The sequence below is a fragment of the Leuciscus leuciscus genome (assembly GCF_965113295.1).
Source record: "Leuciscus leuciscus genome assembly, chromosome: 8".
Taxonomy (NCBI): Eukaryota; Metazoa; Chordata; class Actinopteri; order Cypriniformes; family Leuciscidae; genus Leuciscus; species Leuciscus leuciscus.
The window spans coordinates 5996373-6022775 of record NC_138732.1 but is presented as its reverse complement, the minus strand read 5'-3'; the positions used below and the strand labels follow the sequence as shown (position 1 = coordinate 6022775).

At 35.4% G+C, this 26403-nt stretch overlaps 2 protein-coding genes across 3 annotated transcripts in view; both read left to right on the top strand.

Moving 5' to 3' along the window:
* Nucleotides 1–4975: 4975 nt before the first annotated feature.
* etf1a (eukaryotic translation termination factor 1a) lies at nucleotides 4976–22379 on the top strand. Its single transcript, XM_082177068.1, has 11 exons — nucleotides 4976–5096; nucleotides 5459–5552; nucleotides 8655–8830; nucleotides 13574–13713; nucleotides 15589–15727; nucleotides 17115–17305; nucleotides 17576–17705; nucleotides 20133–20306; nucleotides 21264–21328; nucleotides 21512–21659; nucleotides 21797–22379. Exons 2-11 carry the CDS (start codon nucleotides 5467–5469, stop codon nucleotides 21877–21879), a joined length of 1332 nt encoding a protein of 443 aa, XP_082033194.1. The 5' UTR covers nucleotides 4976–5096; nucleotides 5459–5466; the 3' UTR covers nucleotides 21880–22379.
* Nucleotides 22380–24386: 2007 nt separating this feature from the next.
* fbxw11a (F-box and WD repeat domain containing 11a) overlaps nucleotides 24387–26403 on the top strand; it is a 24636-nt gene continuing 22619 nt past the window's right edge. For both annotated transcript variants that reach the window (XM_082177018.1, XM_082177019.1), the window contains exon 1: nucleotides 24387–24518. In XM_082177018.1, the coding sequence (XP_082033144.1) occupies nucleotides 24396–24518 (123 nt within the window). In that variant the 5' untranslated portion in view covers nucleotides 24387–24395. The remainder of the gene's footprint in view (nucleotides 24519–26403) is intronic.

Below are 26403 nucleotides of genomic sequence, written 5' to 3'. Positions count from 1 at the left end.
TTGAATCATTCTAAAGCCCCTTTCACACAGAGATTCCGGAAAATACACGGATAATGTCGTTTGATTTTGGTTCATTGACACTGCCAGTGATTTTCCGGAATCTGTGAGTGCGTTCACACACATCCCGTAAAGACAAGTGACGTCAGGATGTGATAACTCCTGTCAGATGTCAGTTCTGCTGATAACTCTTCGTCATTTCTACACGAAGACGAGTCCATACTCCCCAGTAGCGCCACTGGGTTTGCCGAGTGGCTCGTTCCCCATTTGCTGTAGCATAGGTTGTAGAAAGACCCGTGCGTCATCACTACGACACACCCTTTACGGCATTGGTCCTGGCTTTTGTTCACACAGGGCACATTCCGGGACTGATCCCGGCAATGTTACTAGGTCCCTATCCCGGCATCGATCCCGGCATCAATCCCGGAACGTGTTTGCGTTCACACAGAAGGCACTGTTTTACGGCAGTTTCCCGGGATCAACGCACTGTGTGAAAGGGGCTTAAGAGAGATTTGGAGAAACTGCATTGGTGATTGTGCTGGTCTCTAATACTTCCTGGACCGGGCGAATAAAGTTAGTCATTGACGTTTTTTTTCTTTAAGACTGTTCATAACTTTTTCAAGTCAGTTACATAAAAACATACTGTAGATTGGTCTAATTTGATACAGAAAAGTAAGACTGATTGCCCCTAACTAATTGCTATTTGCAGATACTAATTCTTAAGACACAGTCTTAACATAATGGCTATGTTTATACAACTGGCAGTGAGTTTATCCAGCAAACAGGCTTCTTAATTCGGCTGTTTAGTTTGGGATTCGTCCCATGAAAGCTGCATGTGTCGATTCAAAACCGCTGAAAATGATGCAATAGAGAAAAAGCAGATTGATATTTGATATATATATCAGTGGCGTGCAGTGCTTTTTACAAAGCCCTCACATCTTTTTTTTTTTTTTTTTTATGTAAATTAATGTCCCTGTTACACTAAATGTTGTCACATATTCATATTCATTTACACTATGTAATTAATGTTCTATTTATTAATACCAAGTATAAATCTAATCAAGTTAGCGTTTTGCGCATTTTAACATTTATTCCAAAATAATAACTAAAGGCAGTAACAATTTAAACGATGTAGGCTATTTTATGTTCATCAGTCATCGAGCTCGGTAAACGCGGATCGCTCACTAAAACCCACACAGTCATCATGTTTTCAGGACAATTCAAGCTTGATTTTGACGTGATACAAAGGTGAGTTACTTACTTTTTAATTAGCCTTCCCATTAACACCATCACTTTCTTCATTCAGACCAGTTTGTGAACGCACATGAAGGCGGGACTTATCGCACGAACCAGTCATATCCAATCATAACCAATCATATCCAATCATAACCGATCATCCAATCATAACCAATCATATCCAATCATAACCGACCATCCAATCATAACTGATCATCCAATCATAACGAACCAGATGAGGCACGAGAGACACGGCGTCCCGCTGTAACTTTCCCTGCGGGTTTCTTTACAAAAACAAGTGATTGATGCACTTTTTAATGTCACATTTCGTTGTTTTATTTTTGTAATATCGATTGTTTCTCGTCCATTTCTTTTTAGGAGACACGGCCTCTCTTGCCTCCTCGGAGGAAACGCCAAGTAAATCTAATGTCCTGCTTTAATCTCTTAGAATAGTGAAGTTCGCACCACGTGTGTCGTTTGCTATAACGTAAACGACACAGAAGAACGATATCGTTGGAGTCACTTTCAGAACTGATGAATGACACTGACAGCAAATCAAAATCCACTTGAACTTAACGCGCTCGAGCATTGAAAGCGCATCTATAATAAACAGAACATTATCGTCCATTGGTGTGAACGCTAATGTACAGTGCTATGCATAAGTTTAGACACCCATGCTAAAGTTGACTAAAAAGAGGAATAAAAAATCATCTTTTGGAAATTGAACTTAATGCCTTAATTTAAAAAATTAGGAAAAATCCAACCTTTAAGGACACCAATTTTCTTTGTGAATGAATAATGTATCGTAAATAAATAAATGTTCTTCCTTAAAATACAGGGTGCATAAGTCTGGACACTCATGTTAAATTCCCATAGAGGCAGGCAGATTTTAATTTTTAAAGGCCAGTTACTTCATGGATCCAGTATACTATGCATCCTGATAAAGTTCCCTTGGCCTTTGGAATTAAAATAGCCCCACATCATCACATAGCCTTCACCATACCTAGAGATTGGCATGGTTTTATTTCAGTTAGCCTAATAGCTGGTTTTATTTGCATTGAGAGATGATCTTATGGAAAGTACTCCATGCCAATCTCTAGGTATGGTGAAGGCTATGTGATGATGTGGGGCTATTTTAATTCCAAAGTCCAAGGGAACTTTATCAGGATGCATAGTATACTGGATCCATGAAGTAACTGGCCTTTAAAAATTAAAATCTGCCTGCCTCTATGGGAATTTAACATAGGGGTGTCCAGACTTATGCACCCTGTATTTTAAGGAAGAACATTTATTTATTTACGATACATTATTCATTCACAAAGAAAATTGGTGTCCTTAAAGGTTGGATTTTTCCTAATTTTTTTAATTAAGGCATTAAGTTCAATTTCCAAAAGATGATTTTTTTTATTCCTCTTTTTAGTCAACTTTAGCATGGGTGTCTAAACTTATGCATAGCACTGTAGTTTGTTCTTTGTGTGAATGGGCCTTTACTGTAGGCTATACATTAAAAATAATATGGATATTTTAATTTATAGATAGAAATATGAGTGCACAATCAGCAAAGCCCAGGCCCCCTGTGACCCCGTGTCCTTCTGTTTGCTAAATCAGTTTCAGTCTATTTCCAGAATAAACGCATTGGCATTTAAATGGACATGACGTTAAAACATGATTCGGGTTTTTATAGTGTAGTAATTCCTGTGCTGATGTGCCGGTGGAGCTCGGGCTGCAGTGAGTGTAATGACCGTCTGCCTCCTCTGATAACTGCAGTAAACGCTGACCTGACTCCAGCAAACGTCCTCACACCCTCATACAACTATCCCAAAATAACCCGAGCACCAGCGGGTGATGAGCGGCGCTGGGAGTATCGTCCTTAAATCACTGTTATCACAGCTGGGATTTTCTTTGGCCTGCAAAAGCGAAACAGGCCCAAACACTTGAGAGTGTGTGTAAACCTAAACCAGCAAAAACACTGAATATACACATACAAAATGTACTTTATATTGGAGTGTGAATTGTGGGGACTATAGGCCTACAGAATGATTTGCGATGATTTTATATCGTATATGTTCAAAGGTGTTTGGTTTACAAGGCAAGATGGAAAAACAGTTTCTTTGTGAGTTATGATTGAACCGTGACAATATGCAATGTGGACGACAATCAAAAGGCAAAAAAGGAAACACTAACACTTCATCTGAAACATTTAATAAAAAAAACACAATAAAGTCTGCCATGAATAATCAGCTATAGGTTTGGCTATATATATATACTTTGTGTGTGTGTGTACATGTTTCTCTATCCCAGTGGGGACCTCAACCTGAATGCACACAGACTCATGGGGACTCGTGTCACTCCCCAACCGTGGATACACAAGCTTATAAATCATACAGAATGAGGTTTTTTTTTTTATGTAAAACTGCAGAAAGTTTTGTGTGATGGAAGGTTTAGGGGTCGGGTTAGTGGGGACATACAGTTTGTACAGTATAAAAACCATTACGTCTATGGAGAGTCCTCACAAAGATATAAACCAGAAGTGTGTGTGTGTGCGTGTGTGTGGTATATTTATCATTGTGAGAGAGACAATGTTTCCCTCTCCTGGTCACTCCTGAAAGTTACAGCCTGTACGTCGCCAATGAGACCATAGACAGTATGAATGAGACACATTACAACAAACATAGGGGGACATTATACCCCCTTCAACGTCCTACGAGTAAAATAAGCAAATTGGAAATGAGCTATTACATGTACACTTATTTCACTACCTTTCTGGGTATTTGCGTGTTATAGCCTACTTTACGATTGTAGTGAAACAAATAGGCTATGCAATTAAAATTACTAGAAAAAACATAAAGGTAGAGTGGTACCACTGTTCATTTTAAAGTACCTTATTGGCATATTTATGTTTACATACAATATTGCCAAACACAAAACAAATGATAAAAAATAATAATAATACAAAAATAATACAAGGTAGAATTAGAGTAAGGAACTAATTATTATGTTATTATAATATATAATTATTATAAATGCTTTATTATTATTGGACACTTGATTCATAGCATGTTTTATATACGTTAGAGTAGAATAACATGGCTATGTATCATGCTATTTAATCCTATAATTTATTTTTTTAAAACATCCAACTACATTTCCAATCCACCCCTTCTCATACATGTTATTAATATGTTATTAAACATATTACATGTATTCACAATCATCTTTAATGTAATTACAAATCATGTGTATGCTATGCTAGTACACAGGCTAACTAAAGTGCATTATAACCTAGTTCAAACCGCATTTTTCATAACACGATTTTGGAGGAATTGTAAACAGGCGCTAAAGAGAGTGCCTAATAAAAGTAGTTTGAGCCAATGGGATCGCTTGGGGTCCTTATGGAGGACCAGACTCGTCACCACAACTCTTAGCCAATCAAAACGAAGAAACGCTGTTTCCACCGTAGAAATAGAATAAGACGCTAGAATGGAAAGTATTACTAAAGTGGGCGGGGTTTAGAGCGTCCCGGATATTATCTCAACCTAAATATTATATAGATATAATGCAAGAATGGATATTCATTTTTTTCTTCGTGAAAGAATTCTTCTAACGTCCTGTTTACACAAAGCATCTAATATTTGAATGTGGCTCAATGGAGGATTCGCTCTCTGGGCCACCGAGCGCCCCCTGCAGGAACAACAGTGGTATGTCTCATTTAGAATCATTTGGGGCCCATTGGTTTCTATGCAGGTAACCAGGAAGTGAACCACTGAAGCTCCTCCTCCCACGTGTATCCGCAGGAACCGGCGGCGGCGTGACGCGTGTGGAACAGACAGACCGACCGATCGAAACCGGAGGGAGAGAGTCAGGTATTTTTAATGATCAGATATCTAACATAGAGGTTTATATGGGTGTTTAAAGAGGATATTGAGCACTTTGATCGTGTACTTCGACGTTTACCGTATTTATATAGTACTCAAATGCACTTCAAACAATAGGATAACACGTCCGGCCGTGTACACGATCGGAAATCAGAGTAATACCATGGTACTTTGTTGTAGTTTTTGTTGGTGCGTCCTTGGAGGGTGTCGAAATCACCGATCATCAGGCGCTCGTGTGGACGCACTCATCCGGGCAGGACACACAGACGCACGCGCGCGCGCACACACACTCTATCTCACACACACGGGTCAGTCCCGGTTTTAACGGGAGTTTCTTTCCGCTGTTGCAGGACTGAAGATGGCAGATGATCCGAACGCGGCGGACAGAAATGTTGAGATCTGGAAGATCAAGAAACTCATCAAGAGTCTGGAAGCGGCGAGAGGGTGAGAGAGTTCGTGTCGAAGTGTGTGCTTGAACGTGTTGGGGATAATTATGTGTTTTAAAGTGTTTTTAATGTGTGTTAGTTCGGTGGTTTACATCTGGACTGGCAACTGAAAGGCTCTAGATTCAAACCACCACAAGGGAACATTCATTACCTGCCACCATATAAATATATATATATATATATATATACAATCCACTACATATATACATTAGTCAACATTTGAAGTGGATCTAAACCTTTCATCAAAGTTATACATGAATTTTGAACAATACCCATTCTTGTCTTAGGACAACTTTGATGAAACTTTATTGATCCACTTCAAATGTTGACGTATGTGTGTGTGTGTATATATATATGTGTGTGTGTGTGTGTGTGTGTGTGTGTGTGTGTGTGTATATATGTGTGTGTGTATATATGTGTGTGTGTATATATGTGTGTGTGTGTATATATGTGTGTGTGTGTATATATGTGTGTGTGTGTGTATATATAATGAATATAAAGTTAAAAAAGAACAGCATTCATTTAAAATAGAAATATTCTGTAACAATATACACTACCGTTCAAAAGTTTGGGGTCAGAAGTTTGTTCTTTCTTTTTTTTTTTAAAGAAATTAATACTTTTATTCAGAAAGGACGTGTTAAATTGCTAAAAGAAAATGATAGTAAAGATTTATATTGTTTGAAAGGATTAATATTTTTTAATAAATGCTGTTCTTTTTAAATTCATCAAAGAATCTAGAAAAAAGTATCACAGGTTCCACAAAAAAGCATTAAGCAGCACAACTGTTCATCATTTATAATAACTGAATATCAAAGCATCATATTCAAATGATTTCTGAAGGATCATGTGACACTAAATACTGGAGTAATGATGCAGACAATTCAGCCTTGCGTCACGGCAATAAGTTATATTTTAAAGTTATTGTAAATTGTAATACTATTTCACTATATTACTCTTTTATTTTATTTTTGATCAAATGCAGGCTTAATGAGCATAAGAGACTACTTTCAAAACATTAAAAATAGTAATGTTTGCAAAATTTTGACTGGAACTGCTATATGTATGTCAAACATGTATGTTTACTAAACTATCTAAATGGGGACATTCCATAGACATAATGATTTTTATACTGTACAATCGCGTTACACTAACAACACTACCCCTAAACCTTCATCACACACAACCTTCTGCAGTTTTACATTTATTTTTTTACCATATTTACAAATGAGGACGTCCCTAAAGGGAGGTTTTTGGAGATTTTGTCAGGTTTTGGTCATTACTGGGAACAAATTTGTCCCCAAAATATAATTAAGTAGGTACACACACACACACACACACACAGTTGGGTTTTCGTCCTAATCCCTAACGTTTAAGTATGAGCAATAGTAATGTTGATTCCTGCCGTAGTAGACACCGCTAATGACTAGTTCCTCGAGCCGCTCTCATGAGACCGTCTGATACGATCTGTGTGCGTTTAAGGTTTGAATCTGTGAGTTTCAAACCTGTGTGTTTAGTTAGGACCTCCTAATAACCATAATTACTCATTAAACAGTGCACTCATTATAAGTTCAGATAGGAGACTTATTCAAGGACACAACATGTTATTGTTCATGATCAGCTTGTGCTGGATTTGATCCTACAACCGGCCTTCTGTCAGCCATGGGTTTTGAAATGGGAAGGAAATGCTTGTTTTCTACACTTCGTTCACCTGTCGTGTGTAAGGATGGAGGTAATACATCTGTGAGCTTTGTATCAAGGGTGAAGCTTGTGTACATTGGTCTATTTGCAGAACCACTACATGTGTTACAGAGCGTGTAAATGCGTCATCGGCACGAACGTTTGGCACTCATGCTATGATTATGACAGGTAGTTGAGCTTCACAACAATACAGACCTTCATTCAAGGGTAAATTCTGTGTGTGTGTGTGTGCAGGATGGTAGTAATTCATGCTCTCATGCACAAATGAATTATGTCGAATCCCACATCAGAACCCAAAACTCTTTGTTTTCCATGCGTGAGTGCCGCTGACCTTCATGCCACGTGTGTGTGTGTGTGTGTGTGTGTAAATAAACTGAAATGTGTTCTGCTCTCTCTGTGTTTTGACCCTGATTCCACCTCAGATCTCAGTGTGGACTGTATAAACTGAATGTTTGAAGTCAGTCTCTGTTTTAGCAGCGGTGTGTGTGTGTGTGTGTGTGTGTAAGAGAACTCTAGAAATGCCACTTTTGTCAGCTGACAATACTGAGGCCTTTGACCTCTTTTGTGTCTCTCTGACACTCTTTGACTCACAAAAGCTGATCCATAACATATAGAAAAAGGCAATCCCAGAATGCACCATGATGGAAAAATCCATCCAAGATAGCAAACAAACTGAAAAATGTTACGCCATTCACACAGAATATGACACTCTGAAATATTCATATTGAGAGTCTTTTTTGCGTTAATGCATATTAAGTATTGCTGGCTATGTAGTGATCCAGATCAGCCACTTAGATGCTGCCATAGCCTGTAACTCTGTGTCCTGCTGGCGGGCTTATTTATTTCCTTTTTCCCCATCACATATTTTAGTAATCATCATAAATTAGCTTAAAACGCTTTGAAAAAACGTTTTCAAATTGGACATTGTGTTACCAAATGCACATAGCAGGCTTACATTTTGTGACATCAGTTTCAAATTAGGAACACAACTTGGTTCGATATTCTAGCAAATTATTTTGTGAGATATATATTTGGTATGAAATAAATGTTTTGTTCAGAGTACATTTGCTGTACAGTTAAATTAAACTTCTGTAACTTTTTACACTTTCACAATTTGAAGCTGCTTTCACTTCTGCAATATCCTGCTGAGTGTTGTCTTTTACAAGAGACTTTAGGTCTGTAATCCAAAGCATTCATGAACTTCAAGCATTTGTAGTTTAAAAAGGGGCGTTAAACGAGTTAAAATGCTGCTTCTGAGGTCACGAGTAAACATCTGGACTGCTCACTAGATCTTGGAATTAAGACACTGTTCTCTCTGTAAATGATTGAGTTGACCGTGATCTGTCAGTTTGATGGTTGTGTAGAGCTGAATAACATGGCCGTTTGTGTTTCTCTCTCTCAGTAATGGGACCAGCATGATCTCGCTCATCATTCCTCCTAAAGATCAGATCTCCAGGGTGTCCAAGATGTTGGCGGATGAGTTCGGGACAGCGTCAAACATCAAGAGTCGAGTGAACCGACTGTCAGTTTTGGGAGCCATTACCTCAGTCCAGCAGAGACTCAAACTCTACAACAAAGGTGTGTGTGTGTGCATGTTTCTCTATCCCAGTGGGGACTTAGAGGATTAGTTCACCCCAAAATGAAAATTTCCTAATAATTTACTCACCCCAATGCCATCCAAGATATCCATGTCTTTCTTTCCTCAGAGGGAGAGAAATTATGTTTTTTGAGGAAAACATTTCGGCAATACTATTTTAATTACTATTCATATTCATCAGAATGTTATTCATATACTATTCATATTCACTGAATACTATTACTATATATATAATAGCAAACAATACTATTTGAACTATCCTCCTACGTACGGTCGCATTGTAAACAGTGGGGCGGTACTTCTGCCGGCGCCGGCGCGACCTTTCAACGTGATGACGTTGTTCCCTGTCCTTTTGTTGATCAGCTCAATCTGAACTATTAAGGTAAAAAGTCTTTTGAAAATGACCTATCGTTTCGCTAGATAACAACCTCTTCTTCAGCTGTGATCGCGTACAGCCCGTTTAAACACTTTTGAAACTGCATTGGTTTGGACTTAAAAACGATGGTAACCAATGAAGTCCATTGTTAGACGAAAAATCCAGAAATGTTTTCCTCAAAAAATATAATTTCTCTCCCACTGAGGAAAGAAAGACATCTGGATATCTTGGATGGCATTGAGGTGAGTAAATTATTAGGACATTTTCATTTTGGGGTGAACTAATCCTTTAAACCTGAAAGCACACAGACTCATGGGGACTCGTGTCACTGTGGCAGAGGTGGGAGTAAGTCACACATGTGCAAGTCACAAGCAAGTCTCAAGTCTTAACCTTCAAGTCTCAAGCAAGTCCGAGTCAATTTTGTGAAAAGCAAGTCAAGTCAAGTCAAGTCACTGCTTTATGTCAAGCAAGTCAAGTCAAGTCGTAGCTTGGGTCACAAGTCACTGGCAAGTCATACAAACGTTTGATGATTTCACTGAATTTATATATTAAAATAAGTTAAAACTACATAAGCTGTGGACTATGGTTTTATTTGCAACATTTTTTTTTTAAATATGCATTTCCACATACAGCTGAGTGGTTACTACAATAAAAAATAAAAAAATAAAAAAAAAATTCAAAATTTCAAACTACATAGCCTAAAATGTAAATGTAACTGAAATTAGGCCAACATTAAAGCATGAAAAATAAATATGCCTCAAACATTGCAGAAGACCATTAAAAGGTATTACACAATTCACAATTCAAGTATAATGGTTCCTATGCCACCAAATGGCATTCTTCAAACTGGCATCCCCTTTATGGAACATGAACACATCCCAACAAATTAGATCTTTCCTTTTTAACAAAAGAATAACAAGAAAAAAACAGTAATAATTGAATTGACACAAAACTTACACCTGTCAATCAGGTGGATTGACTATTGTACATTATTAATCTGTGTGAGTGAGTGATTTATTCATATTTGTGAATGAATGTGTGTGCATGTGTATGTGTGAAAAGTGTATTGTTTGCATGTCCATGGTTGTGTTTGACTGTGTGTGTGTGTGTGTGAGAGAGAGAGAGAGAGAGAGAGAGAGAGAGAGAGAGAGAGAGAGAGAGAGAGAGAGAGAGAGAGGTGATTTGATTGAGTGTGATTGATTCATTAATATTTGTGAGTGAATGTGTGTGCGTGTGTATGAGTGAAGAGTGTATTGTTTGTTTGCATGTGTGCATGGTTGTGCTTGCAAGTTTGAATTTTTGTTTTGTGTATTTGTGTATGCATGGTTCGGTTCGAAAGTCAGTATGTTTTTTTTCTTTGTGTGTCGGTGTCTTTTTACAATCTTTTAGTGGTATTAACTAGCGATTTCTTTTTACTTACTCTATGCCCTATATACTAGCGTTATAAGCTAAACAGTTTTTAGAGATAAAACTCTTTACATTCGATTATCATGAAAACAAATCCCAGAGAACGGTAGACTGTACCAATGCATTATTAATAATTATTAAATTACAGTTACATTTTTTTTATATTTCTTTTAACATTCAAGTCAACCCTGGGATCATAGCAGACTATATTGGTAGCATATAACTAGACAGTACAAAGGGATGCATGCAGGTAAGAAAAACTGGAATATGGCATATTTTAACATATTTTAACCCGATTTTCATTTTCATTTTCAAGAAAATATTTTTTCTCTGTGCTTTTGTATGTAAGGGATTATTCAGATCATTAAAAAAATCATTAACCCAAGGCACTCGAATATTATAAAAAATATATAGAAAGCCTTTATTTCATCATGGCTTTAATATTTTAAAATCAGGTGACAAGTACTTGCACAACTATGCGTTGTGGCTAATGAGCCTTTGTCAGGGTGTGTGACCAAAGCCCCTTTCACACAGAGATTCCGGAAAATACACGGATAAAGTGACCCAAGATTTGACCCGGGTTCGTATGATTTAGGTTCATTCACACTGCCAGTCTAGCAGTGCCAGTGATTTCCCGGAATCAGAGATTGCGTTCACACACAACCCCTAAAGACATGTAATGTCTTAGCAGCGTCTTAAGTTTGCTTATGAGCTGCGATCTCTCTCTCTCTCTCTCTCTCTCTCTCTCTCTCTCGAGAAACCACGCTTGTGCATTTTTTTCTTCTTCTCTGATTCGATCATAAACTTGCGCATTACGTACCGTTTCAAAGCTGGCGAACGATCCCGCGCTTCAGCGTCATCACTACGACACTGCATTATCACGGCTTTTGTTCACACAGCGCGCGTTCCTGCTGCGTCACGTGATTGTTGCGGTGCGTTCAAATACAGATATTTATTTTTAAAAAGACAAGTTATTTCGAGTCATTTACCTCAAGTCCGAGTCAAGTCTCAAGTCATGAATATCAAGTCAAAGTCAAGTCAAGTCTTTTATTAATATTTGTCAAGCAAGTCTCAAGTCCTAAAATTTGCGACTTAAGTCTGACTCGAGTCAAGTCATATGACTCGAGTCCCCCATCTCTGCACTGTGGGTACCTAAATTGAGGTCCCCAACCGTGGGTACACAAGCTTATAAATCATACAGAATGAGTTTTTTTGAAAATGTAAAAATGCAGAAAGTTTTGTGTGATGGGAAGGTTTAGTGTAAAGGAAGAGAATATACAGTTTGGACAGTATAAAAACCATTACGTCTATGGAGAGTCCTCACAAAGATAGTGTGTGTGAGAGTGTGTTCTTTTTAATCACAGTCAAACACCTGCATTTTTAAAGAGGACATTTGAGACAAAAGCCTGTGTTGTTCTGACCGCTCGCGTATCGCTGAGAGAGTTATTGAGTCGATCATATGTGACCCTGGATGACAAAACCAGTTTTAAAGATTTTACATAATCTGAAAGCTGAATAAATAAGCATTCAATTGATGTCAGGTTTGTTAGGATAGGACAATATTTGGTCGAGATACAACTATTGAAAATCTGGAATCTGAGGGTGCAAAAAAATCGAAACATTGATAAAACCTTCATGGAACATGATCTTTACTTAATATCCTAATGATTTTTGGCAAAGAAAAATCGATAATTTTGACCCATACAATGTATTGTTGGCTAATGCCACAAATATACCCGTGCGACTCGTGACTGGTTTTGTGATCCAGGGTCACACAGGGACTCAATTTGTGTATGAAACCCTAACATTGTGCTTTCTAAGAAAAACAGTGCTAAGTGCATACTTGACATATTTATGATGGGAAATTGGTGCAGTTTTGTTAGAGGCTCTGCTAGCTGGAAGAGTGTTAATGGTTAAAAGGTTTGTTTTTGATTTGTTTTAAGATGGGATATAAAGTCAACTTGACCCTTAACATTGAAAATAATTTGTATAATGCACATTCATGATCTTATTGTGCACAATTCATCTGTGCATGTCATTCCAAAGCAAAAAATAGCCGGGTTCACACTATGATTTTGTCCACGATGTGGCCGTCTGAGACAAATTTAGCAAATCCTTAAAGATTCCTCTGATTCTAGGCTAAGATCTGAAGTATTTGATGGTTAGTTAACAACATAGACTGGTTAAGTAAACATATACATATATATAATATATTTTTACTTAATCAGTCAATTGCTTGAATAAATCTGTCATTAAAACAAGTGTTTATTACAGCCACCATTTAAAACGAATTGGAGTAGAAACATAATTATATAATTAAGAAGTTGATATAAAAACTTCCGGTAACACTTTATTTTACAGTGTCCTTGATCCATATGTTACATGTACTTATCATAGTATTAACAGTAAATTATGCATAATTACAACTAACCCTCAACCAAATCCTAACCCTACCCTAACCATATAGTAAGTACATGTAGTTGCTTAATATTACTTGGTACTTAAATATATAATTACACTGTAACAATGACACCTTAAAATAAAGTGTAACCAAACTTCCTTACGTACAATTCAGTGTTTGTTTAGAGTTGATTATTAAATACATTTTTAGTTTTCGATTTTCAGCCAAATAAAAACTTTATTTGCGGTTCAGTGTTTTTGAAAAAAAAAACTATTTCCAATAGTTAACACAGTAGTTTAATGTCAGACAGTTAAGACGGCTGTGGCAAGTAATGATGGATAAAAATACGATCAATTCATGTTTATCTCATTGAAAATTCTGGTTCACCCAGAAATGTGTGTCAGTACAGAAATAAAATGGGTTGCGAATACCATTTCATGTCGTTTTTGCTCAAATTTTGTCCAGCCAATGTCAGACAACATAACATCTTGATCCGGTATTGATGGTTTCGGTGTGTTTGGCGTCTCTTGTCTCCTGCAGTGCCCCATAATGGTCTGGTGGTGTACTGCGGCACCATAGTGACGGATGAAGGCAAAGAGAAGAAAGTGAACATCGACTTTGAGCCGTTCAAACCCATCAACACCTCCCTGTATCTCTGTGACAACAAGTTCCACACGGAGGTAAAATCCCAATCATAATGAAGTGTTTCATAAAGCTCAGAAGACCCAACTTTATGCATGTTTTGTAAGATTCCCATCTCTGTTAAACACATTTTATTAGATTGTCCTGGACCTAAAGGGTAACTCTCGCCAAAATTGAACCTAGGGTATTTTTTTTTGTCTACCCGAGTCAAACTTTCCTTTAAAAGCATGATTAGAATGGAAACGCCACTTTAAGATTGACCGTATTTTCGTTTTCGGTCAAATTGCCTCTTCAATGGGAGTGCATGGGGCACGACTATGATAGCATCATACAACGTTGCGACGTTCGTCTGTTATAGGACAACTTAGTTTGAATAAACAAGCAGACACTGATTAGCTACTTGATCGCCTAAATAAATAAAAAATACTTGTGTAGTGTTCAATGTTGTTATCGACAGAGATATGCGGATGGGGTATTATTTCATCCGCAACCGCATCACAAAACTCATCATCCGCACCAGCGTTTTTTGACCAAATGTCAAAGCCGCACCCGCCCGCCATCCGCTGATTGTTTTGCGGTCTATGGGCGATGCAATGCTCTGCTGATGCGAGCCGCAAGAAAGCCCTTGTCTGTTCTAGAAAGGATACAGCAAAGATATTTAATGCTAATGTATGAGGCATAGGCCTACGCTGAGTTTCATTCATTTACGATGAGATGCGCTCTAGTTCACAATGCAATGCAAGTGAACGCGGCGCACCGGCGCCTCCATGTCACGGTTATTATATTGTCTGCTATATTTGCTTTTTATTTATTAAATACATGCAATTGGTTGATGAAACATTTATTAAAATTAAGGTACAATTTGTACAAAACGAAATTCGCTTTAAAGAAAGGCTTTCTACAAAGCAAAACTTAATGAAGTGGTAAAAATCATGTCTGATGATTTACAAAACAAATTGCGCATCTTATGATCCTATCTTTTATTAAAATAGTTTTTGAGCTAAAATGTAATATACATCATATATATATACACACTGTATATGTTTCTTTTATCAAACATGTTTAGGGCCAGTCAAGGGGTAATTAAACTGCACAATCAGTTGTCGGTAATGATGCGTTGTTTATTATTGCAAATTTTTATTGCTAATGTTTATTATTGCAAATGTTTTTCATTTGTTTAATAAATCTCATAATGATGGCACATCACTATATCATAGTCATAGCTTTTATTTCTATCTCAAATGATTGGCGGTCGGTCAGGGGGTACTTGGCAAAGAATCGAATACAGTTTGAAACGACGTAGACCATTAATAACACAGACTGTAAACAATTGTTTTTAATTAGTATTTAAACATTCTCTATGATAAAAAATTTTTGTAAAAAATATTTTAATAACACGGTTTTGGCAGTTATAGAGTTCTAATGACGGTGTTCAACTATAACCGTCGGTCTCACGGTTATATACTAACCGTCGAGCCGCATTAGTGTTTTAAAAATAGTGATTTTGATGCTATCATAGTCGTGCCCCAAGCACTCCCATTCAAAAGGCATTTTGACCGAAAATACGGTCAATCTTAAAAGTGGCGTTTCCATTATAATTATGCTTTTACACGAAAGTTTGCCTCGGGTAGATTAACAAAAAGAGCCTAGGTTCAATTTTGGTGAGAGTCTGATTATGCCTGAAAAGCTTTTGGATTTTTTTTAATCATATGTTAATTTAAAAAAGCTTGTATAATACGACTTGCTGTTTTTGTTTGTCTAGTTTTTATTGTATTTATATGATATTCGTATTTTTGTAATTTAATTTTTGCCATGAAAATAGCTTTGAGTGCTGACATGGCACTAAATAAAACAGTCTGAATCATAAAGCTTATTGTATTCCAGATGCTGTATAATCTTCTGTGTTTCTCTAGGCTCTGACGGCGTTATTGTCGGATGACAGTAAGTTCGGCTTCATAGTCATCGATGGTAGTGGAGCTCTGTTCGGCACTCTACAGGGAAACACCAGAGACGTGCTGCACAAGTTTACTGTGGACCTTCCTAAAAAACACGGTAATCAGGCCTAGACACTTAACCTTGACGTTTTTGTTTTCTAGGACTAAGTTCACATTATATGCAAAATTCGCCAATATAAAATCAAGATGATTTTAATGCACTTTGGGTTCAGCCATTAAGTTTCTTAAAGATTGTTTCATGATCCGTTCTCGTCTCGAGATCCGTGAATACGAGTTCATATACATTTTAATTGCGTCTCTCATTCAAACATCAGCAGATAAATCAGTGTTCGAACTGATAGATGATTCATTTCCAAACTCTGACTCAATGAATCATTTGCGTTATCACTCATTTTTATTTTAGAAAATGTTTCCGTAAAAATGCCTGTAGGAAAATATCGCTGACTATTAGAGTTACAAGTTAATTGCTGTATATAAATCGAAATTATTTCATATTTTTTCTTTTATGTGTTTATTTAGTGGGAAAGATTTGACTGCATTTATTTTAAATCTTGTTTGTTTCAAATTATTTCCCTTTTAATTTTAGAATAAATGCATAATTATTAATACTTTTATTTTTTAGCCAGTAAGAGTGTCATCTTTACTCAAGTGTCTCTGGTCTTCTGCTCTTGAATGTTATTTAATACAATGAACACATTTAATATACAGATTTTCAGCACAATAGATAATTTTGTTTATCTTTTATTTAAAAATACACTAAGCTTTTTATTGCCTTTCCTTAAACACAACATTATTTTATCGGCAAAATCCAATATCGATCAACCTTTTATTCGTATGTATTGATATGTTAGTACATTAACCAGTTTAAATACATATGTATATATTGAATAAAATATTTGAACGTGTGCCTGTTTAATTGAGTAAAATAATCTTTGATGCATGATTTATTTTGAGGTTGTTCTATTTGGTTTTGTTCTATATGGACAATATGGTATTAGTTTTATTTATTTTAAATTTGACTTCAAAAATTCTTTAATTACAAAATGTTTAAATAAATAATAGAATGAACAACTCTGAAGTTAATGTTTCACTAGTTTGTTAAAGTTCAAGGCATAGTTCACCCCAAAATGAAAATTATTTCATAATTTCCTCACTCTCGTCATTTCATTCAAACCTGGAAGACTTTCGTTCATCTTTGAAACCCAAATGAAGACTTGAATTAAACTGCTCAATTCCTATTATTTTATTTGACCATCTCTTTATGAAAGTTTTGAACGGTCAGAGTCTCTCACAGAAAAACAGAAATCTCTCAGATTTCATAAAAAAAATAAAAAATCTTAATTTGTGTTCTGAAGATGAACGAAAGTCTTACAGGTTTGGAAAAACATGAGGTTGAGTAACTAATGACAGCGTTTTCATTCTCGGGTGAACTAACCCTTTAAATGGTGCATATATTAACATATATATATTCCACTGTGTGTCAGGAAGAGGAGGTCAGTCCGCGCTGCGTTTCGCTCGGTTAAGGATGGAGAAGAGACACAATTACGTGAGGAAAGTGGCAGAGACGGCCGTGCAGCTCTTCGTGTCCAACGATAAAGTCAACGTGGCCGGAATGGTTCTGGCCGGATCCGCTGACTTTAAAACAGAGCTCAGCCAATCGGACATGTTCGACCCGGTAAGGAGAAAGTGTGTTGCTTGCCTGTTGTTGACTCTGATTTGTTGAATAAAAGTGCTTATATAAACTCTTTAATGGCTTTATTTTCAAATACAATTGAGAATAATGTATACTGCATACTTAAAACATAGTATGTGAATCGAAATTTCATTATATTGCAGAAAAATATGCTGTTTTGTACATAGTTTATCACTGGATCTGAACAAATGGCAGGTTTTTTGTGATTGGCTGTCTCTCTAATGTCAGTTGGTTGTCTATGATTGGTTGCAGAGGTTGCAAGCGAAAGTGTTGAAGCTGGTCGACATCTCTTACGGAGGAGAGAACGGCTTCAATCAGGCCATTGAGCTCTCCGCTGAAGTCCTGTCCAACGTCAAATTCATACAGGAGAAAAAGTTGATAGGTAAATATCGATTCTCACAATCCTGTATCAGATGAATGAAGTCTGTAACAAGACCTCAGTCTCGTTCTGCATCCAGAAATCATCCTGAAATCCAAGCAACAGTAGTTTTGCATCTGCAAACATCCGTGGGTCTTTAAAAGGTTTTACATTTAGTTTGATAAAATTTAAGGCCGTTAAAAAGTCTTGGAATAATAAAAGTTTAAATGATCCTTTCAAAAGATCTCAAATTTGGGAATCGGGATACAGCCTAATGTGAATATTAAACTTCAAAAGGCGACGATTGAATTTGTTAAAAGTGAGCGCTGCTGGTATCAAAGTCAAAGCGTGTCATTTCAAAATAAGAGTCCTGGGGTATTTCAGGCGTTCAGTTCTGCATTATGCTTTTTTTTTTTTTTTTGGTTATTATTGGCATGTTTTGTTACACAATAAACGAGTTGGCGATTAATTCAATGTAAACTAGCTTCTTTCTGGGCTGCCCGTCACAGGAAGGAAAGATTAAGAACATTATTCATAACACATTAATTATACAGATTTTACTAGTTTCAGCTCAATAATCTTTTTATTGCCTTTCTTTAAACATATCATTGTATCACAGGGTGGCCGCGGGTCCTTAAAAAGTCTTAAAATGTCTTAAATAAAGTTTTCCTAAAAAAAGGCCTTAAAAAGTCTTAAAATGTCTTAAATTCAGATTCGATAGGTCTTAAATATTTCTGGTCACGTTACCGCTAAAATTTCTCCAGTCTGACGGACCTAATATCCATCAAATAACCAGTGAAGCATCGAATCGCGAGAATGATTCAGATTTTATTACATAAACAGCTATTGATAATGATAATGTAGGCTTTTTCTGGTAACGCTGTTGAGGCTCGCGCTGCTTGTCTCTGTGATAGATTTTATAGGAAGAAATCAAAACAAATGAGCATAACGGCAAACAAAACTCCCAGAAGAAACATACTGAGGTAAAAATACACTCTCGCGTTTCAGGAGTCGGGATAGACGGAATTGTCACTTGCATAATCGGGCCAGCATTGCATCATAAGTAACTTTACCATTTGCACGTCTTTTAAAGTTTTACCTGATTAAACATTCACGCGATTTGCAACTATTCAGTACTTGCGCGCTGTCTGAGAGAGATGGTTTTTTTTCTGCACACATACATAGAGTAAAGCCGCCTCACAAACAGCTCGTGGGTAACAAAAGTTATTTTTCGTGGATTTTATCGCTGTAACAGTCAAAAACATGCGAAAATGATGTCAATTTCGGTCTTGGTGAGTATCCTCTAAACACAGTCGGTTATGTCTTAAATAAGCATAAATCGCACGTGACCGTATGAACACAGGATCCGTGCACTAGCTCTTAAAGGGACAGCAGCCATATGTGTCTGTCATTCATTTGGTTGTCAAAACAACAAACCATAGCTTTCATTTTAAGGAATCAGGATTAATAGCCTATGTATTTAATATAGTCAGGACTAAAATACTACCCAGTGTTATTTTACATTTGATTACTTTATTCAGTCTCTGTAGTATTTCTGAATACTCGTGTTAGACCTAAGCAAAAACTTTTCTCTTTATTTCTATTTATTGGTATCTTTATTCTATTGTATTTATTTGTGCTACTTTTTTCAATTTAATTCAAAGATTGAAATCAAGCTTCCTTGTGTTGTGTAAATTCTTAAGACCAAAATTACCCCATTGTAAAAATGCAATGAGTGAGCATACATTTAGGCCAGATACATGTAATAAAAAAAAAAAGTCTAAACTCCCCCCTCAAATTAAAAATCGAATACGCATGTAATATAATATGTATTTCCATCACAGGTTTGGTCTTAAATTTCATTCAAAGTGGCATTAAAAAGGTCTTAAAAAGTCTTAAATTTAACTTGTTTATATCTGTAGACACCCTGTATCAGCAAAATCCAATATTGGTCGACCGCTAATTCGAATGTATTGATATATTAGTACATAAACCAATTCCAATTATACATCATACAATTTTGAATAAAGCATTTCTTCAGTATTTTTAACCTTCAATTGAATGTGTGCCTGTTTATTTAAAAACAAATTAAGATGCAAGATGATTTATTTTTTATTTGTTTATTTATTTAGTTTTTATTATTTCTCTTTTTTTTTCATCTAGTTTTTCATCTAATATTAAGTATTATGGTTTTCATCAATTTTTTTTATTATTTTTTATTATTATTATTATTATATTTTTTTACTAGTTTTAGTTAATAATAACCCTGGTTCTTCATATGATGTACACCAGATCTTCTAATTTATCTTTGACCTGTTTTCTTTAGACTGTTTTCTTTAAAAGACAATGTAGGATGAACCTTATGAAAAACTAAAGGAAATGTTTCACCAGTTTGTTACCGTGAGTGTGTGTGAAAGCATTGACGGTGGCGTTGTCTTGTCTGTCTCTCAGGGCGATACTTCGACGAGATCAGTCAGGACACAGGGAAGTATTGTTTTGGCGTGGAGGACACACTGAAGGCGCTAGAAATGGGAGCCGTTGAAATTCTCATCGTCTATGAAAATTTGGAGACTATGAGATACGTCCTGAGATTGCATGGGGCAGAGGTCACCGACTCGGAGAACGGTACATGAACACACACATGGGATTGGTCCAGAATCTTTATTACAAACACAGTCTCAGATTTAAGATCCTTTCATGTTCCTGTGAGTCGGCACTTGTAGAGCAGTTCAAATAAGCTTTAATTACATCACTTCAGGAATTAGACACATTTGTTCCTGTTGTCTGATTGGTCAGTCCAGTCTTCCAATGATGATGTAACAGTTATATGTGACTATATCACTATATAAAAAAAATATAAAAAAAACATGTTTTTTTGTTTATCAGTTTTTTAAATGTCTATATAGATTTTATTAATTTTTATTTCAGTTGTACTTACTTTAATGCATAAAGTTAACTAAATTAAAATGTGAAATTGTTGATATTCAATTTTTATTTTTATTTTTTTACCATAATGGCAGTTTTTATTTTTTTATATTTTTTATATTAGTTAACTCATGAAAAATACTTCTAAAGCATTAATTAATCTTAGTTAATGTTAATTTCAATATTTACTAATACATTATTAGAATGATTCCGTTAATATTATTTAATAGACACAAACTAACAATGAGCAAGTATATTGTGTATTATGTTGATAAAGATAAATAAATTCTGTAACAAATGTGTTGCTCATTGTTAGTTAATGCATTAACTAATGTTACCTAATCAGACCATTATTGTAAAGAACAATATTCACTGTTTCCTCTTGTCCCGGAGATAACTCTGTGTTGGAGTGTGTTCTGTGTTGGAGTGTGTTCTGTGTTGGAGTGTGTTCTGTGTTGGAGTGTGTTCTGTGTTGGAGTGTGTTCTGTGTTGGAGTGTGTTCTGTGTTGGAGTGTGTTCTGTGTTGGAGTGTGTTCTGTGTAAACACGAGTTTTAAACTTTCTTTCAGTGTTTGTTTTTACTGCAGGTTGTTGCTTCAACAGAGTGTGTCAAGCGGAAGTGTTTTCTGTAATGTCTTCTCACTGTTGTGTGTTTCAGATGAGAAAGTCATTTATTTGACCCCTGAACAAGAGAAGGACAAGTCCCACTTCATAGACAAAGAGGTGTGTGTGTGTGTGTGTGTTGTGTGTGTGTGTGTGTGTGTGTCAAAGGTCGTGATTAACCACCATAACACTGTTACACAGTTGACAGCCCTAGTTATTTCTAGTGGATGGACATGTGTAATGTTTCCTGTGCCACTGATCATTTGTTTGATTTGTGTGTGTGTGTGTGTGTGTGTGGTTCAGACGGGTCAGGAACACGAGCTCATCGAGGTCATGCCGCTGCTGGAGTGGTTCGCCAATAGCTATAAGAAGTTTGGAGCCACTCTGGAGATCGTGACTGATAAGAGTCAGGAGGGGTCGCAGTTCGTCAAGGGATTCGGAGGAATCGGAGGTGACGCTAAATCTGGATTTATCTCATTTGTTTCTGGTTTTTGGTGATGATATTCATCATGTCAGGTGTTGATATAGAATCATATTCTTGTTGTTGTTGTTTTTGTTTTTTTTTAACAAAATGTGTTGCTCTCTCAGGTATTTTGCGGTACCGAGTGGATTTCCAGGGGTTGGACTACCAGGGAGAAGAAGATGAGATTTTTGACTTGGATGACTACTAGGTAGTCGAGACCAAGTTAGAGAGAAATAAGTGCAGATTTGAGGAATTATAGAAAGAAACGTGTCTCTTTCTTACCGAGAACCTGTGCACTCAATACTAAAAAAAAACAAAAAAACAGACAGTTTCAGAAGAGAAGTGTGTCGTCTGTCAATCAAGTGAACGACAGAGCCATCATGAATAATTCATGAAGCCCCGCCTTAGAGCATTCTGATTGGACAGGACTCATTTTGTTTATTCTCTTCCCGTTTGAATTAAATTCGTAAAAATATCTTTCAGACTGTTTGGACTCATTTTGAAATGTTTCTTTTTCTTTTTATCCTCTGTTTTCTGTTCTCCCCCCCCCATCTTTTTCCACCCTAAATCCACCACTAGTTCTCTTCTTTTGAGTTTTTTTTATTGGCAATTGCTGCTGCTGTATTTTATGACAGTGTGGTATTTTTTACATGGGTTTATGTAAGGAATGGGGGAGAAACAAAATAAATTTGAAAATGCTGAAACTTCTCTGTGTGTCCTGTTTTACTTTAGAGTGCTCTGTATATGCAGTTATCCTCTGAAATCTCACTTGTGCTTCTAGATAATTATGTTTTATGATTGATGGAAAAATGTGAATTATTTTTCTGTCCCGGACTATAAGAACACTATATTGCAAAGACTTTTCTCATTATTATTATTTCATCAGCTAAGAAATACAATGACTACTGGCAGTGTACCAGTGTGGGTTAATGGTGGCTAAGGGGGATTGTAATACCGATACATGGGCCTGGCACTAGTAAAATAGCATAGAAGAGAAGTGAGTTTCCTAGTGGGGGGAGAAAAAAAAAGTTAAAAATAAATCAATTTTATTTCAAGGAATAAATAATAAAAATTGTTTTTCAAAATGATTTTTTTTTAAAAATAATTGTATTAAATAAATAATACATCTAATATTATCCTACTCTTAGTGTTAAGGAAAAACAATATTTTTTCCAAATAATATTTTATGCATATTTTTCACAGTATAAATTGAGATTTTATAGATGATAAATGTTTAGCTGCCTTTCAAATTCTATATGATTCTTTTGAATTCTAAATTATTTCTGTAAATGCAGGGATCAGGCTGTGTGGGTCTCAGGGTTTTTTTTTTTTTTTTCTGTATGCAATTCCACAAATCTGGAAGACCTTCTGAATGTAGATGAGCAGTAGATTTTTAGAAAGGAAAAATTAAAAGATTAAAAAAAGTAGTAATAAGGAGAATCAATGAATTATGAGTAATTTACTGCCTTTGTGAGAGTAACATGTAATTAATAAAAAAAAGTAGCTATAGTCTGATCACAAGTATTTTAAAATGTAATATAATCTAATTACAAGTACTTCATTTTTGGAATCTGATTACAAAATCCAGATTGCATGTAATCAGTTATACTACCCAGCCAGCACTGCAACATGACGTGCAGTAAATGTATGATTTATTTCACACTTTTTGTACAACTGAATTTGCGAGTCAGAATTATTATTAATAATATAAATGAACTTGGCAAGACTGATAGATATAAAGAGGTCTGTGGGCTGAGTTGTTTGTTTGTTTTTCTCACTCTCTCTCTGCCATATACATATACACACATATGTTACAAGCTATATATTTTTATATATTTATATTGTATATATTATATTTATATTTATAAAATTATATATATATATATATATATATATATATATATATATCAATGTTGAAAACAGTTGTGTACAATTTTTTTATTTTATTATTCTTTGATGAATAGAAAGTTCAAAAGAACAGCATTTATCTGAAATCTAAAGCTTTTGTAACATTAAACACTACCGTTCAAAAGTTTGGGGTCAGTAAGAATTTTTATTTTATTTTTTGGGGAAAATAAATAAAATAAATCTATACTTTTATTCATCAAGGATGAGTTAAACTGATCAAAAGTTACAGTGAAGACATTTATAATGTTAGAAAATATTCTATTTTAAATAAATGCTGTTCTTTTGAACTTTCTATTCATCAAAGAATTTTGAAAAAAATGTGTACACAACAGTTTTCAACATTGAAAATAATAATGAATGTTTCTTGAGCATCAAATCATCATTAGAATGATTTCTGAAGGATCATGTGACACTGAAGGCTGGAGTAATGATGCTGAATATTCAGCTTTGATCACAGGAATAAATTACAGTTTAAAATATATTAAAATAGAAAACAGTCATTTTAAATTGTCATAATATTTCACAATATTACAGTTTTTTATTGTTTTTATCAAAGAAATGCAGCCTTGGTGAGCAGAAGATACTTCCTTTAAAAATGTTTATATATATATATATATATATATATATATATATATATATATATATATATATATATATATATATATATATATATATATATATATATATATATATATATTATAATATTAAATAGAAAGTAAAATAATATATTTTATGAATACATTTATGCTCTTTTGCGAAGCTGTGGAGTAGGACTCTTATTCTGCTTTAATGCCATTGATTCTCCATGTTTTGTAGATGTATGTTGTTCCTCTCTTCACTCGGGTTCACGGACGGGTTTCTATTTTCACGGTTGGATTCAACCAGAACAACAATAATAATATGGATCCGGACATGGAGGACAAAACCCTGGAGCTGATGGTACGTGAGGACCAACAAATAAGACACTGTCTGAATATGTGCTACTGGTGCTGCTGGTGTGGGGGTTTGTTTTTAATATAATGCAGTATCACGCGGGCTAGAGAGAGAGAGAGAGAGAGAGAGAGAGAGAGAGAGAGAGGGAGGAGGAGGACAAAAACACAACAGCGGCCCGAATCGATATAAAACATTCGACTGTTATCATGTTGCGCTATAATGCTTTACTTTAGTTTTGTCACTAAACCGACTTTCCGCTCTCGATTTGACGAGTATATTGCGTATGAATGTCGAGGAAGCGTTTGGAGGATCGGAGAGTCATTGCGGCACCGCTGCGTCATATATCACAGATCTCTCTATATGCACTTCATATGGCATATATATATGCACTTGATGTGTTGTGCACAGTCTGTTTGGCCTTCATGTGTTGCACAATTAATCTTTATATATTAAGCGATCAATAGGCGCTTCATATATAATATATAGTCTCTGTTTGCATCATTGAATCATTTTCCTGTTATTGTAAAACTGCTTTGAAACAATATCTGTATTGTGTAAAGCGCTATATAAATAATAAATGTGACTTGACTTGAGCTTCAAATAATGAACAATCTATATGCGCCTCATGTATCGCATATGAGCTTCATATATCAGTCTATGTGGGCTTCATGTATTAAATATGATATACGCTTCATATATTAAACAATATGAGCTTCATATATCACGTATAGTTTATATGAGCCTTATATACTGTATTACGAAGTCCAGATGCACTTTGTTTATTCAACCATTTATATGCGCCTCATATATTAAACAATCTATATGTGCTTCATATATTAAATTATATAATTCATATATTATCTATATGTGCTACATATAGTCTATACAAGCTTAATTTATTAAACAATCTAAATGCGCTTCATATATGAAATAATCTGTATCTGCTTCATACATTAAATGATCTATATGTTCTTCATATATTAAACAATCTCTTATGTTCTTCATATATTAAACAATCTATATGTGCTTCATACATTAAATGATCTCATATTTTCTTCATATATTAAACAATCTATATGTGCTTCATACATTAAATGATCTATATGTGCTTCATATATCATCAAATCTATATGTGCTTCATCACACCGTTCATACATGCTTCATTTATCACAGTCTACGCATTTACATGTGGTTCATGTATACAGAAGCTGACAATGTTGAGAATCACTCTCCAAATGAAATCAACTTATTATATCATAATCTACACGCTGAATCCAAATACAGAATCTGTGTGTGCTTCATATACCCTTCACAACATACAGTAGATGCCCTTCATTAACTATGTAAACATTCCAGTGTTTTTAATGGCACTTATATTTGTCATCATATACAGTCTGTGTGTGCATTATATTTCTATTATAGTCCATATATTCGCACTTCATAAAACACAATGTCTATAATGCTAATGTATGACATTGTGCATGTGCATAAAACATCTACTAAATGACTAATTAATTAGCAATGTTTACATTATTTCTACATGTCTGTCCCCTAATAAGTGCACAGTTGAATCTATATAAACAATGCACACGAGGACGTAACCAGCCCAGTCTCTCCAGACCTGTCATGATTATGCTGATCTTCATCTTGGGTCATGTTAGGTTAAACTTTAACAACACCCTCTCTGTTAGGCCAGCTGCCCGGAGAAACACTGCCTGGTTTGTTTTGAATGGGATTTAGAGTTTATTCTTTTATTACAGGTTTTGGATCCAGATCTCTGAACGGTTATTATTAGTTTGTGAACTAGTAAGATCTGAGATGGTAAGACGTGAAATGGCCATGATAAGGTTTGAATAACCAATTTTATCTAATTAGCTCAATGTTTTATAAA